The 26,295-nt window shown below is 41.9% G+C and overlaps 1 protein-coding gene across 1 annotated transcript in view; it reads left to right on the top strand.

Moving 5' to 3' along the window:
• hecw1 (HECT, C2 and WW domain containing E3 ubiquitin protein ligase 1) overlaps positions 1–26,295 on the top strand; it is a 52,719-nt gene that overhangs the window by 7,574 nt on the left and 18,850 nt on the right. The window contains exons 4-11 of the mRNA XM_022754153.1: positions 732–826; positions 7,223–7,298; positions 10,074–10,243; positions 18,987–19,129; positions 19,339–19,439; positions 20,284–20,486; positions 20,628–21,277; positions 21,648–22,171. Coding sequence (XP_022609874.1) covers positions 732–826; positions 7,223–7,298; positions 10,074–10,243; positions 18,987–19,129; positions 19,339–19,439; positions 20,284–20,486; positions 20,628–21,277; positions 21,648–22,171 — 1,962 coding nt within the window. The remainder of the gene's footprint in view (positions 1–731; positions 827–7,222; positions 7,299–10,073; positions 10,244–18,986; positions 19,130–19,338; positions 19,440–20,283; positions 20,487–20,627; positions 21,278–21,647; positions 22,172–26,295) is intronic.

Here is a 26,295-nt window from a genome sequence, read left to right as displayed (position 1 = left end):
CAAACCATCTGAGTGAGTCTGGCCAAACAAGCAGAAAAACATGGAGCTTTACTATGACCTTAATCTGCTGGTGTCCCCCAAGCATTTTGCTTTTTTTTTTTTGCTCTACTTCACCTATTTTCCAACAGACTGTGGAGCCCCAGAAATGATAGATGTCACTGATCGACTATCACCGATGTAGAATATTGAAAATGATTGTATAATGGGGCGAGCACGTGCCATATGGGCAAAATGAGCCCTGAGCAGCAGGTTCCTGGTTCGACTCCCAGCCCTTTACTACTTGTCTCTCCCCCCACGCTCTCTCCTGTACTTCCTGCCTCTCTCCAATTTCCCTGTCAAATAGAGGCATAAAAAAATGTCCCCCCAGAAAAGAGATACCTTAAAAAAAATTATTATATTATTATTGTATAATTGTATTTTTTCTTAACTTTAATTTCTTGATTAAAATGTTAACTTTAATTAAGTATGAAAAATGTTTTATGTAATACGACATAGTCACCATTAATAGATGATGATATACAAATTGAAAATTTAATTTAGCTGTGTAAAACATTTAAAAGCTACGAAGGACATGTCAGATTACATCACTCAGTCACATGGGTACATCAAACAGGAAGTGATGAAAAAAACAAAGATTTGAAACTAATGCTTGTTTCATTTTCTCTTCATCATGGCCGCCTCCCTTTTCCAACACATTTGTGTGTGTGTGTGTGTTTGTGTGTCCTCCTCAGCTGAGACCCAGGTGTGCTTCAGATACTACCACGGTGTTACCGGAGCACTGAGGGCCACGACGCCCACCGTAACCATCAAGAAGGGCCCTGCACCCGTGAGTCTCTCCACACCTCCTGACTTTATTTTGACAAATGCAGCTGTCTCAGATTTGTGGGTCACTCAGTATCTTGTGTCTCGTGGAAGAGGAGGTCTAGCTTCTTATGTCAGTCATGTCAGTCAGGCTTAGTGGCGAGGAAGCTACTCCTGAAGTTAAGCTGCACCTACAACTCTACTGAAAGTACAGATGACTGTAGAAGAAGAGTATGTACAGCGATGTGTACACATGCAGCAATAACCCGTCAATACAACACACTTCAAACATTTATCAGTCCACTCCTGTAACATACAAGAGAACCAGAGCCAGAGATATCGTCTTTTTTATTCAACACGTCCTTCCTCCTCCTGGTGCCTACATTACCCACAATGCAACGCGACTGCCAACATTTATGTTGGAGATTCAGTTGTGTTATGCTAGTAGTGGCTAATGTAGCCTGGAGCCTCTGGCCTGAAGTAGAGATGAGGAGCAGGTTGGCTACAGAGGTCAGACTATGACAGATGGGTTGTTGTGTGTGTGTGTGTGTGTGTGGGGGGGGGTTAGATGAATCATGATGAATCATTGTGCTACAGTGAAATTAGCTTTTATCCATTTGAAATAATAAAATATTTTCAGGACATATTTGCGTTCACACTGCTAAAACAATGTGGCCCAGACCACCTCCGAATGTGGTCTGAGTGATCGCATCTCAAATGCGTCCTAAATGCGTCAACCCGAGGTGCGTGTTATTGCCGGGTCTGCACACGGCCAGAGACGGGCATCTACATGTTTGTGTGTGTGACTAAAGGAGAAGGGCAGGGAGCTGGAGAGACGGAGTGCATGAAAAATACAATTAACTCTCTTTAGAGTGAGAGAATATTAAACACAGGCTGCAGACATTTGTAGTGATATATGTATTAAAATAAAGCACTGGGACAAAGATAGAGAGATGGAAGGAGGCAGAGAAGGATTTATTTTAGGAGGAATGATAAAGTTAACAAAGATAGATGTTTATAAAAGAGAAACTTCAGTCCAGATTGGAGCCAAAATACAACTCTGTGTTCAGTCCTCCTCTCCTCTCCTCTCACGGTCAGTCATTCACACTGTCATGACGTTAGCCATGCATGCTAGCTCATATCTAAACAAATGAACATGCTGCTGTGTTGATGCAGGTCCTGGCAGATAGTTACATATGACCTTGCAGATATGTAGCTGTTGTTTTCAACAATAAATGTTTAGGAACCGATAAGCAGAACCAAGTTTTTTTTTTTCTTCGTGTTTTCTTCCTGTCCCTGTACTTGATATTTTGGTTTTGGCTCTAATTCGTACTTCTCTCCATCATGATCATAACCTTTATTGTTTCAAGTAAAATTAACCTATTTAATTTGAGGAAAAGCTAAGAGGCAGCTGATGCAGCTGGGTCATACCACCCCACTGCATGATGGGGAAAAATGCATCTCACCCCTTTACATCTCATATAGCCAGAAATTATGGGATAATAGTGGGAGTCGTGGCTTTGTGGTGGTGGATCCACAAATGATTTTCTGACTCTTTCACCACCTCTCATGTGCAAACCTGTGCTTTTTATATCTGTAACTTGGAAGGAGTAACTCCAGATACAGTTCTGTCTGGCCATTGGATAAGCAGCACCACATATTACTGTCACTATATCAACATTGTCATTGCCCTTCCAAAGCTTCTGCCAGTCAGACACTGTTATCAGGAGGGTGTCCAGCTGGGCGATTGGATTTCCATGTTTGCCTTCCCATTCTGCTGCTGTGGGCCTCTGGAAACGCTGATGAGCCCAGAACTTGATCTGTTCTCGCTTCCTGAGGACAAAGGAATAAAAATAACCAGCATAGGAAGAGAGACAGGGAAGAGCAGAGATAGCAGAGGGTAGTCCAGCTCAGGTAAGTCATTCAGGTTTTTGGAGGCGAGAGGTGGAAAGCATCAGGTCAGACTGCTCGAAGAGACAGAAGGAGGAGGAGAAGAAAAGAAGTGAGGAGATGGACAGACTGGGAAGCGGTGGAGGATTTGTCTGCTTTGACTTTTGTTTACTGTAGCCAGTCAGAAACAGTCAGACGCCGCAGACGGAGGAGGCTCTGCACTTGTTTATGTATGTGTGTGATGGACGGCATGTGTCTCCAGCTGGGACTGCTGTCTCCCAGTCATCCTGAGAGGAGGAGTGGGAGGAGGACGAGGCTCAGCTGGATAGCCTGGGTAACAATGAATATTTTCTCCGTCTGTGTTTTTCTCTTTTCGTACACATACACTTGTGACAGCTTCATTCAGTCAATCTGCCTTTTGCTTGTTTTCTCGCAGCAGCTTGAAAAACACACACACCAGATTTTTAATGAGACACAACTCAAAAACATAGTCAATTAATCAGTCTCACACTCAGATAATCTAAGATAATTGTCTATCTGAACCTCTGAAGCATAACACATGATGAAATACAGTGGGTTAATATTTGCTTGTAAAATGTGATGTTAGCTTATGACACTGGTGGTGTCTGCACAGTTTATTCTGTAGCTAACTTAATCAATGCTAATATATCAAATTAATTAAATTAATCAGATGAAACATAGGAATAGTTCAGGATTTTACAACTAGGTTTTCTTTGCTGTTTTTAGCTGTTTCCCGCTGCTTCCAGTCTTCATGCTAAGCTAGGTTAAGCACATCCTCACTCCAGGAGAGAAAGCCAAGTGTATTTCCCAAATGCTTAATCATAACTTTAAATGAATATATTGATTTAGTATTGAACTGATTCTAACAGGCCAGGCTGCCAAAACTCGTATAAACGTCAATATTTAATTGAAAATAGCGTCAAAATGCAGCAGCACATCCTGCTGTCAACATAAAGATACAAACTATTGTCACAGGAGTGTGAGTGCTGACAGTGAAAGTCCATTCCTGATTTTATTGTTGTTTGCACTGTTTAATAGTTGGACTGTCCATCAGGAGCATCAGCAGAAACTCTGGTGGGCAATGGCAGAGTTAAGGACTTTTAATTTGAAACAGTTACAGGAAGTGTTACATTTCTTATTATGTGTGATGCAGTGACTTTAACAGGGCAAACGAATCATCTTACAAAAATACCAGTATGACCAATTCCACATATCAAACAGCAGAATTAGAAATAAAGACCTGTCACCTTCTACACTTGAGGTAAACAAAGACTGCTGTGACTATCTGAGGAAATGGAGTTGTTGTAAACTGTTTGTGCCAAATCATTTTGAAAAGAGCAATGGCCCGATGGGAAAAGTTCAACACTCAGCCGACCAATAGTGTAACTTCATCACTCAGTCACTCAGTCACAGACATTCCCGAGCTTCATGCTTGTCAGGTGGTCGGATGACTTCGTATACACTGGATTAGGACGGTCTGTGTCTGGTGAGAAAGGGACCACGAGTCGAACTTCTCCTTTTTCATTTGTTGCACAACTGTTACGCATGTCTTCTAGGAGAGACTGTCCCCCTGTTTCTTAAACAGTATCACGTCCCCCTCTCTCTCTGTGACAAGCAGCTCTTCACTCTGCCTTGATAGTGGCTGCTCTGATCACGTATAACCACTTCTGATTTCAACAACGTGTCTTCTGAACTAGTTCTTACAGACCATAAACTGGCCCTTAGGGGGTTAAGCTTCTCGCTCAGGGCTGCTAATGAAGGAGGGGCAAGTTCCGCTCTTTGATTTTCCCCTCTTAGATTTAACGCCTCAGTCCAAGAATCAAACCAGCAACTTGAAGCCGCTTCTCTTCCTTTAGGCCGACGCATTAGAAAAGAGCAGATCTGCCTCTGTTATATATCAACAGCACATCTATATATATATATATATATATATGTATAAGCCAATTTAGTCCGTTAACATTTAGGTACATATAGTGGTCAGGCTTTATTATTGATTCCTAGTTGGGAAATGCTAATTGGAGCCTTAGCGAAAGCCCAAATGTCATACAGCACCAGGCCCACGACCACTGCTGAGTGATCGACATCAGACGATGGCATTTGACAAACTGCCCCCCACAGACCTGCTCTCAACACCGAGCTGACATAACCTCCTCTACATTACGCTGCGTCGATGTTCAGCCGTCCCGAGTTAGATCACCCGGCCTCTCAGTCTTAAAAGGCACTGGAGTGTATTAAAATGTCCTCCACACACACTCACACACAGGCTGGAGCCGGGGTGTATCTGACCTGTAATCAGATGTAGATCCATTTTGTAAATGTAGGCTGTCTCTTCCGAGCTCGTCATGGTTTGGAGGACGGGGGGCTTTTATTGTGTAAAATCTCTCTCCTCTTACATCATTTAAGATTCTTGCAGCACACACAGGATGCTCATAAATTGTACATTCTGTTCCATTTATATTGTGGAAGCGCCTGAGTGTTGGGTCTCTGTATTCCGCAGGAGGATGGTAGATTATATAAAATGTGCTGCAGATAGATGAAGTTGTCATTTGGTTTATCTGTGAGATTAGAATCGCTGAGGAGACTCGCGCTGGCACTTCTCTCTCCAACTGTACTCGGCAAGGCAGATTAGCATCTCATTAAAATGAATTGGTCCAAACATCTGTCATTTCCTTTATCCCTTTATCTTGTTGTTTTCGCTTGCTGTGTTTTGTTTCCAGCCAGTTGCATAAGCATTGAGACCTGAGAGAGAATTTTTTTAAGGAAATGCTGCAGTATTTTTGAAGACTTTATTTTCCTATGTCTCCATTTCCCTGCTTAACTTTCTCTGACTTATTGTGCAAGAAGACACTATAATCTGAGTCACTGTGAAATAAAAATATCCCCTAGCTTCATCTGAAATTTCCGGTTCAAAGAAATACACATTTAGATGCATGTCACATTAACGCCAAAATGTTTGTCCTGTCTGTCCATTCGACAGAACATATCTCATCATCCACTGGTCAGATTGTGATGAAATTTATTAGTTGTCAACAAGGTATCTTAAAGTGATAGTTGGGGTGATTTGGCGTGGGGTTGTGTGAGGTACTGATCTACAGTCAGCGTGTTACCTGCAGTAGATTCAGATCAGCTCCCCGTTTAGAGATATTATGAAAAATATCGCATACGGAGGGAAATATAAGTGAATTTCCGCCCAGGCCTAGTACTTCTACACAGAGGTGCTTTAAGATTAATGCTGACATACTGTTAGCATACATACATGCTAAAAGGCTGATGTTTAGCACGTATAATCTTTAACATATCCACCGTCTTAGCCTGCTATCATCAGGAGGATATTCTCTGGTACTGCCAGAGCAGGTATCTGCCAGTCAGACCTGTGGAGGTCTCCATGAGTCTCCATGAGTTTGTCCCAGTGTCCTGCTCCCGTGATCTTAAATCAAGCTGCTGATATTTTCACTCCCGACCATGTGATTTACAGAGCGTCTTGAGTCACCATGCGTGAGTAAGGCACCTGGCCACCTGCCAGGCTTTGGATTTCTCCAGGCCTGTGAGCTCACAGCTTAATCAACCGTCCATCGATTGAAATTCTTCATCCTGCCCAGAGTCGTGGTGACAGCAGTGCAGCAAAGCAGCAGATACAACCGTTTTCCCTCTCCACACGCGCACAGACCAGCTGAGCCATGTGACCCCCTCCAGTGTTTAATTACTATATGACTCCATTCTGCTAAATTGTCATTATTATTATAGTTAATTCCTAATATTTACTTTCCACTGTCAGATAGTTTTCACATGGCACTAATGATTTCTGCCCTTACACCGGATTATTTGGACATTTACTGATTCACAAACACGGGTGAGAACAGTGATGTTCGTATGAAACAAACTCCAGAAGTCGTGAAACCCAAGACTATGACAGAGCTTTAATAAATCAAAAACCTCCTAATTGATTGGGTTTATCACAGGAGGGAAGTCAAGCAAAACATTTCCGTTGCATGGTGGAGCTGACACAACACAGCGTTTACACTGTCCTGCACTCTCCATCAGCTCCTCCGTCTCTCCTCCCATCCCCCATGCTCCTCCTCTTCCTGGCTGAAGAATCAATGTCAGAATAATGAAGACGGAGTATTGATTACAGGACACTGTCCGGCTGAAAATGGAGCTTTGAAAAAACACAGTGTTGAATTGAGATTGGACGGTTTGTCCAATGTATTTGAAATCATGTGTTTGGGATTTGAAGAACTGTATTCCTTGTGTATATCCTGAAATGGATTTTATTTTTCTGTTCAGATTTTACTTGCCATACACTTTCTTTACTTGCATGCTGTTATTTTTTACTTTGCATACTGTTATTTGGCTGCAGTGACCCACTTTCCTCGTGGGCATCATTAAAGTTTCATCTTACAGGAAAGGAAGGAAGATGCTGGTGTAGAGGAGAAGGAAGGGTTGAGTGTGTTTTCATGTTCCTCTTGTTCGTAGACAGCTGTTAACTGTTTGTGTCTGTCTCTGCCTTCAGGTATTAAAACCAGTGGTTAGTCCTGAAGTCAACCATGGACTGGGCAACAGGAGACTTATTAACTTTTCCCTGTCAGGTATGCTACACACATCTAACTTTTTCTTTCCATCTATTCCTGTGTGGCTTCACTCTGTATCCTTCAGTCAACGTCTCTACAGTCTGTCTTCATCTGACTCTTCTCTCCATCTTCGTCATTTCAGTGTTGACTGTCTAAAAGCATTGGTAGGTTCAAATCAAGCCCAGCACATGTTTATGTAAGAGCAGATGTGCAATGTATTTGATATGAACATAATAAACTTACTGTGACAACACTGAAACTAAAGAGAAAAATAACACCAAACCTTTTTGACCTGGTAAATTATACGAACAGTCACTTTATTATCTATTGATCCTTATCACGGTCAGGTATTTGCTTTTTACATCTAACCTCTAAATCAGGGGATTCCAAAGTCTGGCACTGTGAGAATCTCCTAAAGTTGAATCCTCTAAAATTGAGGCAGTTGCTTCTGTATTATTAATCTTATCCTTGACTATATCAAGGGGATGATCATGATTTAAATTTTGGTCCCATAATACTTTATGGGATGTAAACAGGAAGTATAATGAGTGAGTTAGCTGTTAGCTACAGCTTGAACTTGAAAATCTGGGACCATTAAGAGTGAGATGAATTAGCTATGAGCCGTTGAGGTTTATATCGGAGGATGTGCAGACAAGTATCACTGCATTACTTTGATGCTGAAGAAAACTTACAACATGTGATGGTTCTCAAGCAGCTTTTTATAAAGCAGCATCCTCTATATGTGCAGCAAGGATCAAAGATTTAACTGCACTTTAAAGACGTGATGAAAAACCTTCTTGCAGACTTTCAGAATCCAATATCTGAGTGTGGTGTCTTCCCTACTTGAATCTGCGGCACACACTGTATGTCTTACATCACTTATCATTTAGTCTTACATCACTGATCACATATTACCTTGGATGGGATGAGAGGACCCCCCCCCCCAGCTGCCTTTACAACTCAAATTATGCACAAACCACTTAAAATTCAATTTCACTCCCAAACAACCTTGAAACCTTCAAAATAAATGCATATTGCAGCAAAGTCAACTTCCCTTTTCACACAACTCTACTCTGCAATGTTGAGCTCATTAACAATGACATCTCCATGGCAACACAACATGGCAGTGGAACAGTTATGTTTTGACTCCAGTATTTTTCCACTAATCCTCTCTATAAAAACATGACCATTGTATTTTTACAAAAGCTTCACACACTCAACCGCACAGACTGAAACAACACATGGGTCCTTGAGGCGGCCCTGAGCTGGGTGAAGGATCTGGGTTAATCTTTCTCACAGGATTAAAAATTAAATTAGGTGTAACTGGCTTCATCTAGATTTCTTATTAACATACTGTAAGTCAATCATTTTTTTCCCCATACTCTGAGGCAAAGTGTAAACAAAATTTCTGTCATTTTTGGTTACACAACACAACACACCCAGGACTGTAGCCAAGAGACTGAGAATGACTGAGCTCATCAGTCCAGAAAACCAGCCTGTCCTAGTCCAACTGTGATCTGGTGTCATGGTCATTAACGTAAAGCTCAACTAAAGATGTTAAATATCTGCCAAGATCATCTTTATCTTGGCAGCTTAGGTAGAAAAGCCTTATAAATGAGAAACCCAGTCCAACCTTTTCATATTACTCACAATGGTGAATGTGATAACGATCTTGTGTAATGAATCGAATGGCACTGTAATAGACAGCCTTCAGTGGTTTAAGTGGTTTAGTGGCATCAGCATGAGCATACAGGATATTTCCTTAATCCCACGTAATGTAATGTATGTTTTCAAAGTAGAAACAAGCTCCTTTGGGTTTAAGGATCCAGTTTTAGTTTTAATTTAATTTCTTAAAAATCTTCTGTCGTCCAAATTCCTAAGTAAAATGCAGTGCTGCTCTACTGTAGCTCTCAGTTTAGAGCATGGATATGACCGGGAACATCAACAGCTCACGTTCTTCTTAACTTAGAACAAGTTAAACAGTGAGGTCATCAAAACAGACAGTGACCTGAAGAAGGCCTGGTTGGTTTTCTGTGGGGGCCAAGACAGACAAGATGATATCATCAGCGTAAAAACAGATATTACATCGCTGAGTTGGAAAATAAATGTTAATTATGTACAGAATGAATAACAGTTGTCCTAATATTGATCCTTGAGGGACACCGTAATCAATCAACTGGGCAGAGATATGATTTGAACCCATTTTAAGAAGGATCATCAGCTGATTTAACAAAATGTTGTGATCACCAGTATCGAAAGCCCAAGATCAATACAAAGAGTGCAGCACAATCTTACTTTTATCAAATGAACAACTAATTTCAGATATTTTTCTCTAGGAAACTTTCTAGTACAATAAAGTGTTTCCATTTTACTTCCAAACATAAAATGCCGTCAGGAATCAGATTATGGTAGAGAGATACTGAATCCTTCATTTATTTATTTATTTTGACGTATTTTAATATTTGGTATAAAGATAAAAACTTTATATTCGAGAGTTCAGATGTTTTATCGGATTTGAAACCGATTGAACACTCGGCTTCTGATATTCTTCTAAGTTTTTAGAATTCAAAGAAAATGGGTTGTACTTTGATGTTGTTGCTTAGGCAACATAGAAGCCTGTTTTATCTCAGCAGTCATCTGAATCATACAGATCACTGATGAAAATCCTGCAGTGCGTCACTTTCACTCGTGGTCTGAACTTTTGTCACAATGTGCCATTATAACAGCCGACAAATGTTTTTGTATCATTCTGTTTCACATAACGCCGTCCTTGTGTGACATCATGTCCCTCAGACCTCCAGGCAGTTGGTCTGAAGAAGGGGATGTTCTTCAATCCTGACCCGTACCTGAAGCTCTCCATCCAGCCTGGAAAACACAGCATCTTCCCCTCGCTGCCGCACCACGGCCAGGAGAAACGCTCCGGGGTGGTGTGCAACACAGTCAACCCACAGTGGAGCACAGAGGTACACACACATACACACACACACACACACATATACACACACACACGCACACACACACAAAACAAAAGTGTAGGTAAGGAATCCTAACTGCTTGAAAACACGATGACTGTAATTTTGGCACCTGATTTCGTTTTTGTATTTGACGAAAATGTAAATCAGATTTAGTCTTTTGATTATTTTTACTTTCAGTATTGTTTTCTTTTGTGATATTTTGCCATCATTATGATTTCCAAGCACTCTGAGGTCACCATGTTGTGTACAGTTACCATGGTTACAGATGTTGGTCTCATTCTGCTCAAAATCAGCAGAAAGGCATCTCTACCTGCGTATAAGAGATGGTAATATGGTAATATAGTGATATTCCTTTAGCTGATATCCAGGAGAGTTAAATGACCTACTGTTTTAACTGTTTTGTAACATTAACATTACAGTCATGTTTATAATATTATGTTGATGTTAATGTTCCCTTGGTTTGTTGTTGTTGTTTCAGTGGGACTGTAGATGAATTTAATCCCTAAAATCAGTTCAGTTTTTACCTTCAAAGAACATTACTGAGAGATACATACTGAAAACACACTGGTTTTACTATTCATACAATCACTGATTCTGTAGATGCAATGCAAGTGAATAATATAGTAATTAAGACTTAAATTAAAACAGTAAAGTGTGATGCATTTCATCATTTTCGATTGATTGAACGAACTGTAATGTTTTAATACAGGGGGAAGTTCAGAGGTAAGAAACAAAGGTGTGTAAGTGTTTTTTTATGAACATGGATGGAAGGCAAACAATTGATCTTAATAACATATTAGGAATTCAGTCCAGATTAATTTCTGTCATTATTGAATTTATCACAACTGAACTAGGACTCAAACCCAAATGCACGACTCCGAGACAAAGTACAAATTAACAATATTTTAATAACAAAGTAGCAAAGAAAAATCCCTCTTCCAGAGGAATATAAATTCAAAGTACCCAAACAAAAATCACTCACAGAGAGGAAAAACTGTAGAACAAAACAAAACACTCTTTCGAGGAAAACCAACAAAGATTCAGGACACAGGTAAAGACAAAGAATCAAAATAATGTAAAGCAAGACCATGGCGAAAAACGTAACACAGAATTCAAAACCTGACTTGGGATAACGTGGCTGGCGTGGTTCTCCGATGACAAGACGAACTGGCACAGGACAAAGGGAAACGCAGACTATATACACACACGAGGTAATGGGAAACAGGTGGAAACAATCAGGGCGGGGCAGACAATCAGACCAGTGGGAAACACACAAGGGAAAGGAGGAAGTTACCTGAAACAAGAGGAGAGTTTTCAAAATAAAACAAGAAGTCACGAGACAGACAAAACTAAACATAACTTAACGTTTCTTCTTGGACATGACAGAATTGTTATGTAAATGTCCATTATAACATATGTTCCTAATATAAACCCAGAGCAGTCGACTGCACAACGCAGACAGGGGAGGATTGGGGGCTTCTTCGGTTTCATTAGTCAAGTAAGAGGATCAGTGTAATCCATGGAAATCATATTTGCTTTGTGGAAAACGAGCGCAGCCAATTGATTTTCTCATTAAGGACTTTTTCTTGGAAAACTGAACAGAACAAAGAGCAGTTATCTTGATTTTGTAACTTCAGCTAAAGTGGAGAAATATCCATATTAATGAAAAGCTGTCTTTAAAATCAGTTGCTCATCAATGAGCTCTCAACAGATGAATAATGACTAAAGAGATTTTATGACAAGCTGCGTGAAAATACATTGTCCTGCAACTGTCGTCATGTTTGGATTGGAGTTAAACAATTAGTAGATTAATTAGGCAGAAAAGTAATTAGCAACTAGTATGATAATCGATAATTGTTGTACTAAGCAAATATGTAAAAAACTCACTGACTGCAGCCTCTCAAACTTCAGAATTGATTCAATTGATAAAAAAGATTAAATTTAGGATTTCAGATCCCATAATTACTTAAAAAATAAAATAAAAGTAGTATCAGTAACAATAAACAGTAAAATTTAGTCTGTTCTCTTTATCATTACGAGTGGCTCTTTTCATATTATACAACTCAGTTTTAGCAGCAGTGATTTGATTTAATGTTGATCAAAGAAAATGCAGCTTCTAGAAAATAAGATTTGTAGTGTAAATAATAGATGGGGATTTTTGTCAGTTTAGACCTTAAGAGAAAAACAGAGCATCAGTTTTTCTCCGCACTTTCTTTAACTGTGAAACTGATGTTGAAGCTGTTTGCAGAGCTGCAACTTTATGTCCAATTAGTGAACTTCTTTGTGGTGTTATGTCAATATTTGTGTGTAAACAGCTGATTCAGTCAGTTTGAGAAGCTCCAGAACAAAGCTTTCATTTGAAGGAACCTTCTCTGAGCCTCACACATGTACAGTACGACTGAAGATGACCCAGATTTATACGCAGCCATCGGCTCAAATAGCTCACCTTTACTCTCCCTGGTGGACAGAGGTTTCTCTGTTAACGTCTAAGGCTGAAGTAAAGAACATTGTTGGTGACCGGTTGTGTTATTCAGTATAATTCTGGTTGAACAGTTATTAGGGGAAAACATGAAACGGTACAGACCAGTGACTGAGAGCCTTGGGCTTTAGACTATTGTGTCCCTCAGGAGACTCCGTACGCAGATCTAATGCAGTGTCCCTCTTGGCAGCATCCACTCAGCTCAAAGCCACTTTTCCTTTTCCAAACTGCTCCCATGTTGAGTGGAGCTCGGCTTGCTTGGCAGTAATGCACTGTATTACTCTAATGGGTCTCTGTAGCGATGCTTGTTCAGTCAGCATACTAAACATACTGCAGTCCAGTACCCTGCATATTTCAGATACACTTCTCAATCATAATATAATAAAATAAAATGATGAAATATTATAGCAGCAGCAAAATGTTGCCAAGACAAGAACTGATCCCTGGAAACCTGCACGGTGCTAGAAAGTGTGTTTTTGGAGTAGAATACTTTTCTGAATAATTAATGCACGGTTATATTTACCTTCACTTGCCAGTATGTTAGATCAATGTTGACCTTGATTAACGTCACTGTATCTGTCTGTTGATGATGATGATCAGCAGCAGAGTTTTACTCTGTAAAAGTCTGGACTACATTTGAACACAGACCCAGAGCTGCGGGAGTTCAGAGGCGTCATTAACACGTCCAAATGAAGTTCATTCATTTAATTTTCCAAGCTAAATTTCTTCACTATATAAAAGTGTAAGAAGGTTTCTCGTTTTACATGTGAGCATGTGCACAACAGGGAAAGTAACAAAATAGTTTCTAGTTAAAGTTCCTGCAGACATGTTTTAAACTCTGTAAAAATCCCCTGCTATGATTCATATTTTGTTTGGAGCTGCTGCTGAGGGAAGCAGGTGATTTCTCCAGTGTTTTAGTTTTGACATTCATTTATTTATTTTTTTTAAATTTACAGTTATAGGGTGTCAGTGCATTGGGCTGCACACAAACCCACAGGAGGGAGCCTGTCTGCAGTGTCAGTGTCTTCAGTCTGTGGAGTCAGTGTGCTGCTTCGCCTCAGGCTACACTGAGGTTGGCTAATGGTCCTATTTGCAATTCAGGGATTGTGAATGTGGATATTTTGGAAATTGGTTCAGCAAGAAAAAGCCTGAGCAGTAACAAAACAAATATTGATAGTGTGTATGGAACAGTATTTGTATCTCAGCTCAACCAGGAGACCAATAAAACCCTCTTCCTTCAATCTTTTCACCTTTTTATAAATGTGTTGCAAATGTAATAAGCTCAATATAAATCGGATGAAAATGACCTTTATGACCATGTGAGGATCGATACCTTTCATGTGGAGAGAGGCGTGCAAACCTATACTGTCCCTCATTATGTGCCTCGCTGTAGGTCACACTGCTGCGTGGTGCTGAAGTTTCCATTACCCACCTTTCTGCACGTGAGAGAGACCGGCCCTGACACAGGACTGATCTTAGCGTATGTCCACATCATGATGCAGAAGGCAGCTGCTGTAGCTGTGGCCCGGACTGTCGACCCATTTACTGGTCTCGTATCTCTCACGCAATACAGACAAGCTTATTTGACTGTATAGGGAATATATTGAACTACACATGGAAGTCATATGTACGGTGGCCCTGAGAGCTCAAGCTGCAGTATGGCTGCATGATATCCCAAAAAATTATATTGTGATTATTTTGGCAGATATTGCGTCTCTGTAGGATTAATTATGCAGCTCTACACTGCAACTTACACAAAACTGACAACACACGTGCTGCAAATACTCATAGCACAACAGAACTGTTTCCAGGGGACACAAAACAGTGATGAGCCTGGCTGGGAAACACTTATACTTTAATATATATTATAATCTTTGGATGTATTATAATACATCCCAGCACACAAATTGTTTATGCTTTTAAATTCAAAAGTCAAAAGAACAACAAGTGCGTCCCAGTCATTCGTTGGTCGTGTCGTGAGTATTTGTACTGACTCATGTGTTGTCAAACTGATGAAGATGTTTTCTGGATTTGTTTGTGTGTTGTCTATTTGCATGTTTTTTCTCAAGTTGCGGTGCACTGTGAAATACAGTACATACTGTGTCATGGTCCCAGCTCCTTCTAAAGCTCTGTTCAGTATCGTCAGTATCAGTGTTGCTATACTTTGTCAAACCTGTATTATAAACTGGAGTATAGGATCCAGGGTTTTTGGAGCTTGACTCAGTGAATATCTTTGACTTTTGCTGCTTCAGTTGTGACTGTTCAGTGTCAGTGTCCTGACGTTATGTCAGCGCTGTACTGATGGAGCTGTCTGAGCCTACGTGAGATTAATCACATGGTCTCATTAGCTGCTTTTAAAATATTAGAAATAGCTTCCTTTTTTCTCCAGATTTGTTTATTGAACTTTCAGTCTCGTAAAGAAGAACATCTCACACTCTGCTCTTCCTCAGCATCACTATTTATTGATCATCCGAACGTTTCGGTCTCTCTAGACCTTCGTCAGAGGTACTTTGAACAGTTCTTACCCCTTCTTCCCCTAAAGGACTGACCGATGAGATCCCATGGTAAGTCATGCTCTTTGGATCCATCTGTGGCACATTCAAGATACCAACAGTTTTTAGATTGATTAGACAGATTACACACTTATGGCTTAATTGTCACATACCTGGGCACACAGGATGAGCTGTTCTCCTTTTCAAGACTGAAGCGACACTTTCCAGCGCACGAGAAGATTTATTGGATTTTCTGCAACACAAAAATGTCAAACAGTTGCATTACAAGTTGCATTGTTGTGTCAAATATAACATTGAAAGCAACAGCAAAAGATGTAACTAATATCAAAAACTAAACTAAACACAAATTGAACTTGTTGGTCACTAAGTAGTCATCGTATATAAATACAACATTTACAAGACAGAAGTATAAAAAAACAAACATTACAAACCCACTAAAGGGTCATTAAAGTGTCTGGAGACTTTTGATTAAAGTCACAAGCACCAGCATGTGATAAAAACGTCCTCATGTTTTATTAAATGTGGCAAGTGAACCGTTCATAGTACATCTCATTTTTTCCATTTCAACAAAGTAAAAAATGTCCTTCATCCATAAAGAATGAAAGGGGGATTTCCACCTCAGTAAAATCAGACATCTCGCTAATAAGGTAACAAAAGTCCGCCTCCTACTGTGGGAGCAGCAGAGTGGGAGGCAGAACCTCAAACAATGCTGTGACGGCTGTTCTCACTCTTATTTGTTCTTTCTCAACTGAATCTCAGTTTTCATGTGATAAATACAGTTCCAGTTTCCCTGGATCCTCCCCCTCCTCATCCCATCCTTCTCTCTCTTCGTCCCACTCCTCTTCCCACAGATTAGACTCTTTCCTCTCTCTCCTCTGCACATTCTCACCCTCTTTATTAAGTTAAGTCTCTCCTGTCTGCTTCCTCCTGGCTCATCTTGTAAATTATTCACTCTGACTCCTTCTCATCCTCCTCCTCCTCCTTTTTCACCCTGCACACTGATTGCCCAGCCCCCCCCCCTCTTCATTTTTCCACCTTCTCAGCATCACACAGTCATTTCGTTTCACCACATGCAAACAGATGCATTCCTCTCCTCTTTTCATCCACATTTAGTGTTTGCTTTCATCTCCTCATCATCATCATCGTCTGTCGTCTTCAGCTTTAAATAAAGTATGAAAAACCCACAAGAGCACATATTTACAAACCCAACAGCCAGAGTCATTCACACAAACAGAGTAGCTGGCAACAGTACAGCTCCGTTGCAAGGTGAGCAGCTAAAATCTACTGAACACTGCACTGAAGTCAGCCGACATTTCATGCATCCATATGTTAAACAGTTTATTCTGGTTTTTATTGGTATTTAGTCCGACTTGGCCATTTATTCACCCAGTCATGGAGTTGATTTAAATGTCATAGTTTGGTGTAGAATCACTAACCAGAGTCGTTGTGTGTGTGTGTGACTGTGGTGGAGGACCGGACTGAGTGGAGACACTGGTAACTGCTTTTCATTTTAATAAGAAACAGCAGTGTGAGTTTTTAATTTGAAGCCTTTATATTATATTATACCCAGTATAAAATGATCTGGTGGCAGGGCGTAGCTCTACAGTGCAGTTCTTCATCAATACCTACTATAAAAACACTTTTCTGACACAGAGACAAAGGATGTCGACTTCTATACTATTATAATGTTAATTGATGGGTTGATTAAAAAAACACACAAGTTCGATCTTAATACCCACAAAAATGTGAAGAAGGGGGCGTCGTGTAGCGTAGTGGTTTAAGCAGGCGCCCCATGTGTAGAGGCTACAGTCCTCGCTGCAGTCGGCCCCGGTTCGAATCCCGCATCGGACGGCCTTTCACTGCATGTCATTCCCCCTCTCTCTGCCTCCCCGTTTCCTGTCACTCTCCACTGTGCTGTCCATTTAAAAAAGGACATTTAAAGAAAGCCCAAAAAAAAATATCACTTTAAGAAAAAAAAAAAATGTGAAGAAGTGCATATGCAATCATATGGACAGGCATTAGTGTAATTCTTGCTATTTTACATATCAGCCACATCTATATTGATTGTACTTGTAATAATAGATCGTTAATAACAAGACAAATTGATAGGTAGTGATAGTTAAGAGATATTGAGATTATAAGACTCTACTGAAATGATCCAGTGAAGGAAAAGGAGGCAGCACATAGACTGAGAATAAAGTGTCTGCATATAATATTTAAAGCAATGTAAACATCCAGCTGTCACGTATCACAGCAGACCGACACGAAGGAGAGATGACAATAAACAAACGAGACATAAATAATATCATTCAGTCTATTTTTGAAGGATGTACCAACATGGCTATTTTTGGATTAAAACTTGAAATAGCTTCATGTTTGTTTGCCAATATTCACTTAATGACAGAAACTTAGAAGGTGGTCTCAAAGTGTTTGAGCCTCTCTCTCAGTGTTTCCTCTGAGTTTTATTTTGGTAGGTGTGGGCAAAGCCTCGGAGGATTTGGACAGTTAACTCCAAGGCTCTGAAGCAACGTTTAAGAAGCTTGGACAGCGATCAGACCCCCACTGAGAGAGAGAGAGAGAGAGAGAGAGAGAGAGAGATTCATTATTTCATTCAGACTAAAACCACATGCATGCCTGATTGGCTTGGAGAAAAGAAAGAGCTCTAAATGAAGTGGGTGCAAAGCTCTGGAAAGATATTTTAATCCAGCAGAACAAACGAGAGTCAATAACAGAGAAGAGACACATGAAGGTCTTTGTTCTCGGTTTACAAGAATGAGACTGAATATACACGAAATAATATGTTGTGGAGAATTCAAAACCCAAACAGGTTTAGACAGAAATGAGCGTTTCTATTCGTCATGACATAATATCAGCAAAACTAAAGTTTCTACGTTGCACAAGGACAGGATTTATTGCCGAGTTTCTCTGCTTGGTGAATCTACAGTCAAGACAAGCACATGTTTCACTGTGGTGTTGGAGTTCCTCTGTTCTCACCTTCAATCTCACTCTAACACCTGGACGTACCTGCAGCCAGAGGCTCGGCTTGTGAACAGGCAGGGCAGCACAGGGCATGTAATCCCTGTGTCTCCAGCTCCCGTGTTCAAAGTGTTTTTGGATTTTCTGTTTTGCTTCTGTTTTACCTGTGATCTGTGTTTTTTGGATCGATCTTGTAAGTTTCTTTTTTTTGGGTCCTATCACACTAAAACCTGACCAAACCTTGTTTAGTTATTTATTTTGGTTTTAATTGTTCTTTGTATTTATATTTTTTAAATTCTACCATTGTAAACATTTGGAATTTAAAAAGAAGTTTCCATTTTTTACATTTTTCCTTGGTGTCAGATTATTTATTACATGATGGTGATGAATGCTGATTAGAGGGCCCCCACAGACTCTAGAGTCCGCTGATACAACTGTGATGTGGAGACCTGGAACCTGCAGTGCAGATAGCATGACTCTGTAGCCGTGCTAACAGCATGACTCTCAGGATGGCCACGCTACTTTGGTCCAGACTGAAAATATGTCGACAACAATGAGACGAACTGCCGTGAAATTTTGCACAAATGTGTCTCAAATGATGCTTGAATTTAATGTTTTCCAGATACAAAACATGCCGTATATTTTACTGGATAAATAGTTATATGAAAGTCATTTTTAAAGTTGCTTGTAGTGCAGAGACAAATATCATCATAACATCTCCCTAACCCTGAAGACGTCTTCTCCTCTGTCTGTGTGTCTCCAGAGGTTTACCTTTGTGTCTCTGCCCACTGACGTCCTGGAGATCGAGGTGAAGGACAAGTTTGCCAAGAGTCGTCCAATCATCAAGCGCTTCCTGGGGAAGCTCTCTGTCCCCGTCCAGAGGCTCCTGGAAAAACACGCCATTGGGTAAAAACACAGACACAGACCATACAACATTCATGCAGAGGGTTTTGTTGTGACGTCTTCAGAGACCAGACATATGTGCATTCTCTCTACTACAGGTTTTCAATATTATTTATTACTGTATATATCATAACACCATCTGCATTTTCAGTTCTCCTATCTTCCCCCGGCCTCTCCCTCCCTGACTCACTCTCTCTGTCTTTGGTGTGCAGGGATCGGGTGGTGAGTTATTCTCTGGGTCGCAGGTTGCCGACAGATCACGTCTGCGGTCAGCTGCAGTTCCGCTTTGAGCTGACCTCCTCCATCCACCCAGGTACATGAGGCATCAGACCGTCCAGCTGCATGGACAGACTTACTGTTTATCTCACTCTCCAGTCTCAGTGTTAATTATTTTAACATTATTTATCTAAAACCAGAAATATCAAATATGTTTTCCCTCTCAGACTCTGTATCATTATCTGCCCATGTGAACTGTATCTGTTCACTATGACCAATCAGTGTGAACAGGTTTGATTGCAGTTTATATCAGCTGTAGCTCAATAACATTAAACCTCCAGTATACAGACAGTAGTGTTTTAGTTTAATCTTTGAGTGTCAGATAGTTTAACTTTTCTCCTGTGCATTAAAGCTGAACCTAGTTGGATTGAGAAGGACTGGGATTGTAAAGTGGATTTGATGCTGGATTTAGATTCTATAAGACGAGCGTTGAAGGTGTACATCCATTTGTCTTAATGATCTATGAACACAAATGTGAAGATTTCCAGCTGTGCCCATCAAAATCTATCGAAAATCTATCAGGATCTGCACAATACCAAGAAACAAGAAAAGTACAAGAAGTAGAAATTAGCTTTTTTGTGGCTGTGTCATTTTTAAAGCAGAACTCCACTTATTTTACAGAATATGTTTGAAAAAGAAAAAGTTAGAAAGAAGAGCCTCCAGGCTACATTAGCAGCTACTAGCAAAACACACCCGACTCTTTGTCGGCGGTTGAGCTGAGGGTTGTGGGTAATGTAGAAGAACGTGAGGAATAAAAAGACGATATCTGTGGCTCTGCTTGTTCGTAGTCTCATCCTGTGAGTTATTCATGTGTGTGAATACAACCTGATTCGAAAGCACCAACTGTCAAACAGATGAAAACACGTTTCTTCTCCTCTCAGATGATGAGGAGGTCTCCCTGGTCGTAGAGCCGGCCGCTCCTGACGGCGACGATGCAGCAGAAGTCAACCACGCTATTGAGGCGCCTGATGACGACACTCTGAGTGTGGGTCCTGACATGCCCGACCTCCCCTTGGACGCCCCTCCTGACCCTGAGACCTGCGAGCCTCCTGCCTCCACAGCTGAGGAGGCCCCACCCGAGGAGGTCCAACCTGCTGCTGCTGCTGCTGCTGCTGAGGAGGAGGGGGAGGAGGTGGAGGAGGTGGAGGCATCATCAGGGGTGGAGCCTGGAGCCGTGGAGGAGGAGAACACAGTGAGGGAGGAGCCAGCGTCTGCAGGGCCCCAGGTGGAGCAGGAGGAGGGGGCCACAGCTCAACCGCAGGAGGAGAGCGGTGGAGTGGAGGAGGCTGAGGGAGGAAAGGAGGAAAGGCAGCAGGAGGAAGGAGAGGAGGCGCAGAGAGAGGAGTCTGCAGCCCAGGCTGAGGAGATAACAGAAGAAGAAAAGGAGGCTGGGGAGGAAACTCAGCCAAAGCCGGACTCTGACCGTCCTGTAGCCGTAACAACAAACGACGGGGCCCCGACTGCAGAGGCGCCCACAGAGGAAAACACCACATCCCAGGAGGCTCCTGCAGAAGCTACTGAAGGTGCCCCGCAGGAGGTGACGGAGGGAGGAGAGAGAAGCTCCGCCCCCTGCGCTTGCCAGTCCCTCTTCTCAAACTACAACTCCCATGCTCCCTCACGCCGCAAAAACCGCCCCTGCTCACTCCCTGTGTCGGAGCTGGAGACGGTGATCGCCTCAGCCTGCGGCGAGCCGGAGACACCGCGGTCCCACTACATCCGCATCCACCACCTCCTGCACAGCCTCCCCTCGGCCCAACAGAGACCTCCCAGCCAGGAGGAGGAAGAGGCCGGGGACGGAGAGAATACGAACACCACTGAGGACACCACCTCCACATCACCGACGCTGAAAACCTCCAAAGACAGAGAGGAGGAGGGGCAGGAGGACGAGGAAGAGGAGGACACAACCCAGTCTCCCTCTCAGGTACAGCCAGTGACGGACTTCGAAATGAAGTTCACATGGGCTTTTAGGAATTGGCAAACCTTGTCCCAGCCCTACATGCCCCCCCTACCACCATCACAGATCCCTTAAAGCTACAGAGCCCTAAAGCCGACAGAATTATTTAGTCAGAGCCAAACACACAAAGCTGAAATGCAAAATTTTCACTTTTTTATGACCAACTTTTAAAGATCAGCATGAAATAGTTAGTTTGTTGTTTGTGCAAAGACAGTTAAACGTTTGTGTCTTTATATATGTACAGGTCCCGGAGTGTCCGGGTCCCTGCTGCCGTCGCTCTCTACCCCGCAGCCTCTCCATCGAACGCCTCTCTGAGCTGAACCAGCTCTTGGAAGGCGAAGGAGGACACGCGGCCGTGAGGCGGATCTCCCCCTCCTGCCTGGAGAGCGAAGAGGGCGACTCCAGTAACGGAGGAGGAAGAAGAGTCGGCGGGGGCACCCACAGACCACCGGTTGAAAACGAGTGTGAGTTTTGCGACACTTCCTGCTACAGCACCTCCTGCTACAGCACTTCCTGTTACAGCACGTCGTGCTACAGCAACTCTGGCTACGAGGGGCGGAGCCGCTTCTGCAGCCACACCCGCCTCTCCTCGGTGGACAGCAACAGACTCTCCGGCAGCACCGTGTTCTCCTCCCAGGACGAAGACGATGACGAGGAGAGCGCCTTTGAGCCGGTGATCGATGCCGGCAACACGCCGGAGGGCCAGGAGGTGGGCGGGGCAGGAGGAGAGAGGAGGACGGGGAGGCGGAAGGAAGCCAGGAGGGGAGAGCAGGGGGAGCCAGCTGTGGCCGGGCCCAGCGACAGGAACAGCATCGGTGAGATAAAACCTTCTTATTGGCTGTCTGCTGGACTCAGCCTCAGTCTGAGAGAGCACCGGGCTGTGCTGTTGTTGTCACATACGATGTTTGGTGTTGTCTGTTTGTTAAGCGCCTGTCTGAGCTGCACCTGCTGGCAGCTGTTCATGTCGGACTAGTGAGTAAGCATCCAAGTCAAGTTTATTTTATAAAAGTCAAACATAATAACATGAATTGATCCTGCAGGAGGAGGGAGAGAGAAAAGAGAGTGTGAGCGGGAAAGAAAGACAGTTCACTAGTAACTAGCTAAATGCTGCACTGGCTTTTAAGCATCACTAAATTTCTCTTCCACTGTCGACTTAAAACCTTAAAAACTCCTGGCCGAGCCTTGTGAACCCTGTCCTGTTTAGCTAGTTGTTGCCTAGCGATGCAAATGGCGGGAATTATGAAGTTCAAGAACTGTATTTTATGACAATTTAAACAGAACAGCATAATACCAATACAAAAAGGTTAAAGTGGAGCGGAGCGAACAGGAGTGTCTTAACAGAGAGCGAGGCAGACGAGGACACACACAGGCAGGAGATAAGCCCCTCCCAGCAGATCTTCATGGTTCTTTAAGAGCCGTCACGCCACTGATCCAGGAACACATAAAAAACTTTATGCTATAAATTCATGATGTCATTATAAACAGCAGCTGATGTGATTAAAAAAGAGCAGAGGAACAGAATCGCTTGTTGACCAGAGGAGAAACGAGTGTCTGGTGTGAACAGCCGGGCTGCTGCTCACACGACACGAAGTCAGACTGGCATCTGAAAATAAAATAAACAGAGCAGGCCAACCCCAGTCCTCAGCAGAGCCGACGGCTCTCTACTGGTTTCTATTCAGAAACAGCAACATGTCTGATGTCAGTCTGTTAATGTGAGACCCACACTCAGTTTAACTGATAGTATTAATCAATCAAAATTCTTAATTTGATAATTATGATCAACCCAGTCAGTTTTAACTGCCTTGCGCTGTCAGATCGTAAAACAGGCAGTAGAATTATATATACGATGAAACTGATTTATCAGGGAATTGACTGTGAGATGATCAGGAGAGAATCATGTCTGCAAGATGTTTGTTAATTAATGGACACCTGCATCTGAAAACATCTGAGAGGCCTTTAACATTAATCAGATGAATAAATAAAGCCACCACGTGTGAAAGGGGCTCACATAAATCTCCCTCAAATAAAACTAAGATTCCTGAATCAAAATAAAAACACACTCAGAGAAAAACCCAATTACGGTGATTAATGTGCACAAACAATCCACCAGCAGAAAAATGACTGTAAACTGTTTCCACCTTTAGTTTCAGTCGGTGTAGAAGACCTCCAGTTTGTTTCACTGGATACCTCTTCATGTTTTATACTGTATTTGTGCTTTTCACATGATGGCTGGTGTAGACTGCGATTCAAAAGTAGGTCACACACACACACACACACACACACATAGATACACCCCCACACATATTCTTGCAGAAACAAAATGAAATTCCCTCCTGTGAAATGTAATCAGCGCACTGCAAGACTGGTTGCCAGGTTTGTTCTTTTCTTTTTACCCTCCTGTTCCATCAAAACACAACAACACATTCTGCACCTGAAGATTTATTTTGAAAATAAAATGTATACTTATTCTCAGAATCTCTCCACATACTTTAGCCTGTTATGGCCTTTAAACGGGGAAGCCCTTAATATATATCTGGCATTTCTCTCTTTCATCAACTACATCATTTCAGAGCCTGGAGTCTCTCTAACATCTCTGTACTGTAACACAGATATGATGCATTCACACCAGTTCAACTAATGTATGTTAGGTGTGAAATACTCGTTGCTGTGCTGATTAGATTCGTTTTTAAACCATAAGTGGAAATTATTTTGGATCGCGTGGGTGTTACAAAGAGAGAATGTGGGTCTTCTCCCTCCTCCAGCGTGACGTAAACAAAAGGTAAAAGACCAACATGCAGCAGAATAAACGAGGAAGTGAGCGAGTAATGCTGCAGTAAGTGCTGAGTTGTAGCTATTTAAAGAAATCTGCAGAGTGAGTGTCACTGTCTCAGTGTTATTTTTGGATAAAACTGTTGGAGCTCACGTTGGACCTGTGGGTGTGTAGTACTGGACAGCAGCTCTGGAAGAAAACATGATTGATTATTGTCATTAATTAGGCTTATATTATAAGCTGATTATTGCTAGGTACATTATAATTATAAATCTTATAGATTATTGTCTTATATGACATTATAAGGATTTAAATGTATATATGTATCAAAATATCTCGATACAGTCCATCTTAAATATCGTGATATATGATATTATTGAACGTTCAGCTTCCCTGAAAAGTCCATTCTCAGAGTTTGTGACCTGGAGGTTTTCAAGTTTCTACATCACACCTGTGTAAGCTGCACACTGGACCACGGCTGGCTTTCAGTGTCGTTGTGATGTCACAAAATCCTGTTCACTTGTCCAGGTGTTTCACTGATTTGAGGTGAGTTTAGTGATGAACGTGAGGAACTCTGCTGGACCTGTTTTCATTTTTAAAACTCTGGTTTTGTGTTTTATTTTGAAAACGAACAAAAACAGAGACCTTTAGAAACGATGACATGGACACCCACTGTCGCTCCTGATTGGCTCTCATCAGCCTTGACTGCCAGTGGTGAATAAAACATGATAATGAATTACAGTGTTACCGACCTTGTTGTCTTTACTAGCAGCTGTTGTTCAGTTAAATTCTGCATTTTAACTGTGCAGCTGTTCCTCACTCATAGTATTTTAGTAGTAGACAATCTGTTTCCTGTTTACACCGACTCGCACACGCCCAGTGTATGTGAATGGTCATGTATGTGTGTGTTTTCAGGCGTTAATACGGATGGAGAACGTTTCTGATACGAAGCTAAAACGGTGGTCAGGACGGAGATCAGTGTGGACGTAGCCAGAGTCTACATCAAGCTTTGTTTCTGCACCAGTGATGTTTAGAGGTTTCTCATAGTTGATTCATTGCTTTCAGTGTTACTCGTGCTCACAGTGTCGTTTCTCTTTATTCTACTGTTGTAGTATGAGGCAGGTGTGATGTTGTGGTGTTGTAGCTGATCTGAGCTCATCATTACTGTCAGACTTTATACCAGCTTTTTGGCTGAAGTCGTGAACGTCTCATTGATTACTCATAGTGTCTGTGTTGTGATTCTTTTACCTGCTGTGATGACAGTGATGTTTCTGTCATTTGCAGTGATGTTTCTAATCATGCACCTGCTCTGAGCATGTTGCTGCCGTGGTGATAATGCTTCCTCATTAATGTGATAGCATTGTGTGGATTACACTTTACACCAAATCCGACTGCAGCTGATCCTCCCGTACTCCCATCTCAAAGCATGTTCTGTTTATTCCCACTTTGCATTAACGCACATTTTCCTTCATCCGGATCTCGTATTCAGTCTCAAGTAGAGCTCTAATAGCAGGTGGAAATGCTTTCAGAGAGTATTTACAAAGAAACTGCCAAAAGCCGATGAGAGTGCAGCTTATAGTGAGGCGACAGGAAGAGTGTGTAAGTGTGAGGACACATAATCAATCTGAATTACCAACGTTATCACAAGAAAGAACAGTGATGATGAAAAACCTGGTTTATATTTTTAAATCACTGGCATTGAGCATCTGATCTGTGCATGGAAACTGTGGGATGTTTAAAGAATTATCACCAACTCTCCTGCTCCATTCAGCCGTACAGAGCATTTAAGCCTCTTTCAGCCTCATCGTTTTGGTTTTACAACTCTAACTAAAGTCACTGGTCACTTCCTGCCCAACATCAAGCAGCAGACAGAAAGAGTTAGCAGCTAGCTGATGGACACAGACCAGTTATTAGCAACCAAAGAGGTTGAGACGTCCCCCTCATTGCATGGTGGAGACCAAACCAGAGCTAAAAGGAGAGTGAATATTGGACTTTAATTTGCCAGGTGGCCTAAAACATAACTCCAGATTAATGCTAATATTGCTCTGTGTCTGCTGGATGTGTAAGTTTGCTAACACCTTTGCTATAACGTAACATGGTGATGATATGTCAGTGTTTAGAGTTTATTCCACGGCCCACAAGTGGCCAAAAATACTGTAAATTCTTCTG

This window comes from Seriola dumerili, unplaced genomic scaffold (assembly GCF_002260705.1).
Source record: "Seriola dumerili isolate Sdu_G_001 unplaced genomic scaffold, Sdu_1.0 BDQW01000216.1, whole genome shotgun sequence".
Lineage (NCBI taxonomy): Eukaryota > Metazoa > Chordata > Actinopteri > Carangiformes > Carangidae > Seriola > Seriola dumerili.
Note: the sequence above shows the minus strand (reverse complement) of the source record. Positions and strands in the feature narration are given on the sequence as shown.